Source organism: Lupinus angustifolius, chromosome LG11 (assembly GCF_001865875.1).
Source record: "Lupinus angustifolius cultivar Tanjil chromosome LG11, LupAngTanjil_v1.0, whole genome shotgun sequence".
In the NCBI taxonomy this organism is placed as follows: domain Eukaryota; kingdom Viridiplantae; phylum Streptophyta; class Magnoliopsida; order Fabales; family Fabaceae; genus Lupinus; species Lupinus angustifolius.
The window spans coordinates 29,302,159-29,308,280 of record NC_032019.1 but is presented as its reverse complement, the minus strand read 5'-3'; the positions used below and the strand labels follow the sequence as shown (position 1 = coordinate 29,308,280).

Here is a 6,122-nt window from a genome sequence, read left to right as displayed (position 1 = left end):
ACATAAAGTATGTGTTAACAAATTCTTGAGGAGATAAGATCATTTTGAATGATGAAAGTATTTCTCAACTTCTTATGTATTTACACTACTTAGACAAGTTCTTATGTTTTACTTTGATTAACTCCAAACACCAAGGTCTGAAATCCTCCTTTTAGTGTATGTCCTAAAATGGTAGAATGATGATCACATATATTCACTACTAAACAATGCTACCTCCACAAAGAGACTAGGTTGTCACACCCTAATCTTGGCTACTCTAATATTGAAGTAGTAATGAATATAAGATCTTAAGAAAAACAATTAGTAATGAATATAAGATCTTAAGAAAAGTATGCTTAACTTGGCAAATAAACTAAGTAGTACAACTACTTCTTAGTTTATTTGTTAAGTGTTTGAGACAAGTAATTTTTCATGACTTGAAATCGGTTTTTAGGTTATCAATCTAAAAAGAGCATTAAGTACTTCTCAAACAAATAAAATTAACCAAAGCACCAACTTGAATAATTAAAATTCAAATGAAATTATAATGAAGAAATAAATACAAAGATACCATAATCCAAATGAAAGTTGTAGGAGCATTAGCCATCCATCCAAAGATTAGATGTTTTAAGTTCAAAAATAGGATACAAAATCATGCTTTTGCACCTATTTTGCCAACTCCATTCTCCTCTTGAATTACATAAAAAAAAACTACTCTAAAACTAGCCTAAAATCTATCTAGAATGAGAGGAAAATATGGAGGAAAGAAGAGGAATAAACTAGGAAGAATTTAGAATGTATGTACAATGTTTACAAATGAGAATTTCATGCCTTTATATAGGCCAAGGTGCTGGGCACTCAGTTGCCCTATTTGACAGCTCAACAACTGACCATTGGCCCCTAAGAAGAGCCACTTTGGCCCCTACTTAACCCCTATGGTGGGCTACGTTACACGCATGGTGACACCTCCTCCTTCTTGTCATAACTTTATGTCATCCATGACATCATGTTCTTGGCCTTCAAGCAAAGAAAAAGTAGGATGTTTCATGAGTTGACCTAGCTTTCTTCAAAATTGGGTTTGCTGTCCAGGTCAGACTGGTCCACGCTGGGCACCAGCTTGGTCCACGCTGGACGTGACCATGTTCCAGCTGGGCGTGGACGTAGCTATTCTGGCCTAGTGCTTAGCTGACCTGGCCTGGTGCTTGGCTGACCTGGCCTGGTGTTTGGTGCTTGACTAACCTGGCCTGGTACTTGGTGCTTGGCTGACCTGACCTGGTGCTTGGTGCTTGACTGATCTGGCCTGGTGCTTGGCTGACCTGGCCTAGTACTTGGTGCTTGGCTGACCTGGCTTGGGGTTTTGTTGACCTGACATGGTGCTTGGTGTCTGAGTGGTCTGGCTTGGTGCTTGACTGGTCTGGCCTGACCTAGCCTAGTGCTTGGCTTGGCTGGACAGCTTTCTGTTTGATTTCTTCATGGTGAAGCAACCTTTTTTTTCTTTGGTTTGTTACTTGATTTTTATTGGTTGTTGGACACTTTTGAGCTGTTTTCTTTAAGTTAAGGTAAGCATTTGATTTTTTCAAGTTGCTTGGCCTCCCATAACTTAGGTTTCTTCAAGACGAAGTAAGCTACCTTTCTTCAAGGCTAAGTAACCAAATTAAGAACATAGCATGCCTTGCTTTAACTTGATTACTTTTAGCAATTCATTTTGAGATTTTGTCTTGAATTTTGGCTTGAATTCTTGTCCATCTTTGAATTTATTCTTTAATATTCAATTTCCTACAAAACTTAAAGAAAACTTGGACAAGAATTAACAAAGAACTAATTTGTTCAATCATGCAAAATTCACCTAAGAGTGTTAATTTAAGTTGGTTTTCTAAAATTTGTATATGACAAGTGCCATAAATGATGGTGAAAAGTGTATACTTTTTGCACTTATAAAATGTATAATGATTATTAATCCCTAATATTATTCTTCATAGATATTTTTCAGTCCATGATAACATTGTTTGAAAGTTTTTAAAATAGTGTTAGTGAGATTTTTGTCTCACTATGTTTGAATTTTCTGACATTTCTAGGTGAAGTGCCTAAGGAGTTTGAGTTTAAATTATGTTGAAGATTCATTGTCACGTGATCATACCCTTTTTTTTAACTAGTTTTTTTTTTTTAAAGCTGGGTGAAAAACACCCTAATATATTAAAGAGGAAAACATAACAAACAAGGAAAGAGCTACATGTTCCTAAATGTATAATTAGGAAGAGACAATCTATTCCTATTGAATTCAAGGAGAATGAAGCTAGGCAAAGTATCCCACCAAGCATACATTTTTGAAGAAATAGCAAAATAAGCTAGCTTATCGCCACAAGTATTTCCCTCCCTGTAAATATGTGAAACTCGAAGCTCCATAAATAAAACATGTCGTTGACACATGTGCCACTTATTAAGAAGCTTCCAAGGAAATTTGAATTTGCCTTTGAAGATATCCACCACATTCATAGAGTCGCATTCAAGCCAAACCTTGTTCCAACCACGATTATGAGAAATCTCAATTGCTAGGATAGCATCCCTTAACTCAGCATATAAGGAGTCTTTAATGTTAAGGTAAGAAGCAAAGCAGCCTAAAAAATCACTCGGGCTATCCCTGAAAATTGCTCCGCCTCTTGCATGACTAGGAGCGTCATGGGCAGCACCGTCGGAGTTAATTTTGTTCCATCCTGGCAAAGGGGTATACCACAACACCTCAGTGATGACAGGGGCAGAGTTATAGTGCGGAGAAACGTTTAAGTTCCTTAATATAGTGAAATCATGATGAGAACAATTGGCACACAACTTGGAAAGATTTCCCGACATAGATATTCCCATCTTTATTCTTGCTTTTGCCTTAGCCATAGTAGTCCAGGTATATTGGAATCTGCAAAAATTCCTACAATGCCAAACTGTGTTTGCGGTGTGGACAATTCCAGAAGCCAGGACACTCTTGATTTGAGGACTCCATTGAAGACTACACATGGACAAAATCGCAGCTAAGGAGGAAGTGTCAATTTGGATATGAAAGATGCTACCAATCCAATGCCAAAGGTCAACATCAAAAGGACACAAGAGGAACAAATGGTCAGAGGTGTCACTACTAGCCCTACAGAGATCACACATTGAAACTAGAGAGCACCCTCTCAATTGGAGATTATGCTAAGAGTGAGGGGTGGAACTCAGCAGGGATATGCAGGGAGTCCACCATAGTAGATCCCAACCAGTTATCCAGCCAGAAATTTATACTTTTTCCTTCACCAACCAGCCAAATTAAGTTAGACATAGTAGTGTGCCAATTACTTTTAATGCCAGGCCAAATTGAAGATTTAAAATATCTTTGAGAAGGAGAGATACCCTTCCCAAATCTATGTCTATAAAGGATAGCCCACTCTTGGTTAGAAGAGGACATTTCCCATGCAAGCTTAATCAAAACAGCCTGATTCATAGCCTTGATTGATCTCAATCCTAAGCCACCCGAATTTATTGGAGAGCAAACCTTGTGCCAAGAAACAGTAGCAATTTTCCTTATGCTTGTGTCACCTGACCAAATGAAACCCATGATGCATTTTTCCAAGTGCTTAATCAAGTTGGACGGCCAAGAGTATATGTGAGAACTGTAGGTGAGCATACTTAGAATGACAAACTTGACGAGTTCAACTCTTCCCATGATAGACAACAAAGAACCTTTCCAAGTGGCTAATTTGAGGATGATCCTGTTAGCAATTGCTTGGAGGTGAACCTTCCTTGGTTTCCCTTTAAAAAGAGGAACACCAAGATAGTTAAAAGGTAGCCTTCCCTGAGCGAAACCAAGAGTGGAAGACAAAGCCAAAATTATCCTAGGAGAGGCAGTAGCAGAGTAAAAACTGCATTTGCTAAGGATGATGTGTTGACCCGAAGCTTGGGCATAATCAGTGACGAACTTATTAAGAGCCATAAGATTCCTCTTGATGCCTTTACAGAAGATGAGGATGTCATCAGCATACAACACATGGCTAGGAGTACAGAGATTAAAAGGACCAGAGATAGGACAGAGCTGACCCTCCAAAACTAGCTTGGAAATGCCTCTGCTGAGGATATCCTCTGCTAAACAAAACAACAAAGGAGACAATGGATCACCTTGTCTTACTCCCCTTCTGCAGGAAAAGAATCCAACCGATTGCCCATTGACATTGATTGATAACTTGGCTGAATGAAGGATGATCTTGAGTTTACACCCTGAATAGCTGCGGTAAGTTAGCGTTTACACCCTGAATAGTTGCGGTTATCGCCGTCATGAAATCTAGGTTAGCGGTTCCTCTTCCAGCCATCTGAATCTATGGCCATTTAGACTAGGTGAGATACTCTTATTCACCAAACTTATCCCATGGTCATACTCCGATCAAACAATCACACAATCAATCAATCAGACAAGCTACTAACAAACAAAGTCACACAAGAAAGCATGTAAGGCCATGCCCAAGGCCGATTAGGGAAGAGCCACTCTGATACCATGTTGTAACGCCCCGAAAAATACTTCTCAAAAACATTGCGGAAAAATGGGTAAATTTTTTTTTGAATAAAGAGATTGTTTAAAATTGTTTCCTTTTAAAACCTTCATTTTCCGGGACATCACTTTAAGTAACTCAAATGCGGAAAATCAACTTATCGTTATCGAATGATAACTTAACCTGATTCACAATTTCCTGAATAACACAATGCATATAAACGGTTAAGTCATCTTTAGTTCATACAAACTAAGTCAACAAAGGCGGAAACTACATCGCCACTACCATATACAAAATCCAAAGTCATCTTTAATCATCGCCAAAGTCATTAAATGTTAAACAACTCCTAGTAGCTAACTCCAAAGCTAGGGTACTGCCTCTCCTCAATTCTTCATGCCCCTTCCTGGAACATCACGAACTGGTAGCTCCAAATCCGAGCAAAGTTGTCTTATCTGACGAGCACATGTCTGAAAAGCAAACAATAGAAAAGAAGAGCAATAGAGAGAGTAAGACATCTAATGAACGTAAATTCATTGACAGCGTGGACTTACTCAGAATATTACACTCAGATATGAAAAACAGTTCATATATATATAACAGATTACCTTATAACTCATCAGTTGTTCTCATAAATAATTGTCTAATTTACATGAGTAATATAACCAGACTAAACAATTATCTAATTCACATGAGTAATTATCTAATTCACATGAGTAATAGAACCAAACTCATCAATTGTTCTCATAACAATTAGCTAATCAACCTATGTAACGTAAATACACTTATTCCCAAACAATATCACGTTTCCCATTTATCAATACATCATTTATCAACAAAATATCATGACTATAATTAATTAACATAGTGAGGATCATAACCCCAAATAATAGCACACACACATATTATCTATAACCGACATCATAACTCACCGTTTATCAACATAAACCATAATGTATCAACATACATTTCATAAACAAACATCATAACCATAAGTAATAATATGTGCATAATGTTAATGATGCATAATGTTTATAACTCAATGTGGGAATCCACTTCCACAAGTGCAATATATGCATGCTATGTCATGATAATCCACCTCACACCAATATCCTCACAATAACCTAGTCGGAAAAAAACCAAGAGTACAGGTCCCATACCAAGCCACTTTGTACGCACCCGAAATAACATATCCTCACAAGAAAGTAAAAATAGATCGATCGCTTCCCTAAGGAACAATCCTACCTGGACCTAGGTCATACGAACGCTTTCTGGGCACCCTCTCATTGATCACGAATACAATCCAGGGGTTGTTAGAGATTGCCTAGTTTGGCCTATGAGAACTGTCCGATCCAACAGGGTACCTCCCCAGGAATACAAGGGACTCGTCTCACCCAGACTCTCCCTCAAGACATTGTTAGTGAATCACTGTCCAATCAATGTCATCCATGCGTACTTCATGGTGCTCTAAGTCATACCGCCAATTTCCTCTCCACTACTCCATTACTAACCATATGCATATGAACACTAACCGCAGTTAGATGATTAAATCTTTTAATCATTATTTATAGTTCACGACCTCAAGTCGGATACTTGCCCAACAAGGCATAAACACAAACAACGCTTTCATACCTTTGT

At 38.1% G+C, this 6,122-nt stretch overlaps 1 protein-coding gene across 1 annotated transcript in view; it reads right to left on the bottom strand.

Moving 5' to 3' along the window:
* LOC109359898 overlaps positions 1-3,126 on the bottom strand; it is a 4,636-nt gene extending 1,510 nt beyond the window's left edge. Inside the window, exon 1 of the mRNA XM_019604593.1 lies at positions 2,448-3,126. Coding sequence (XP_019460138.1) covers positions 2,448-3,126 — 679 coding nt within the window. The remainder of the gene's footprint in view (positions 1-2,447) is intronic.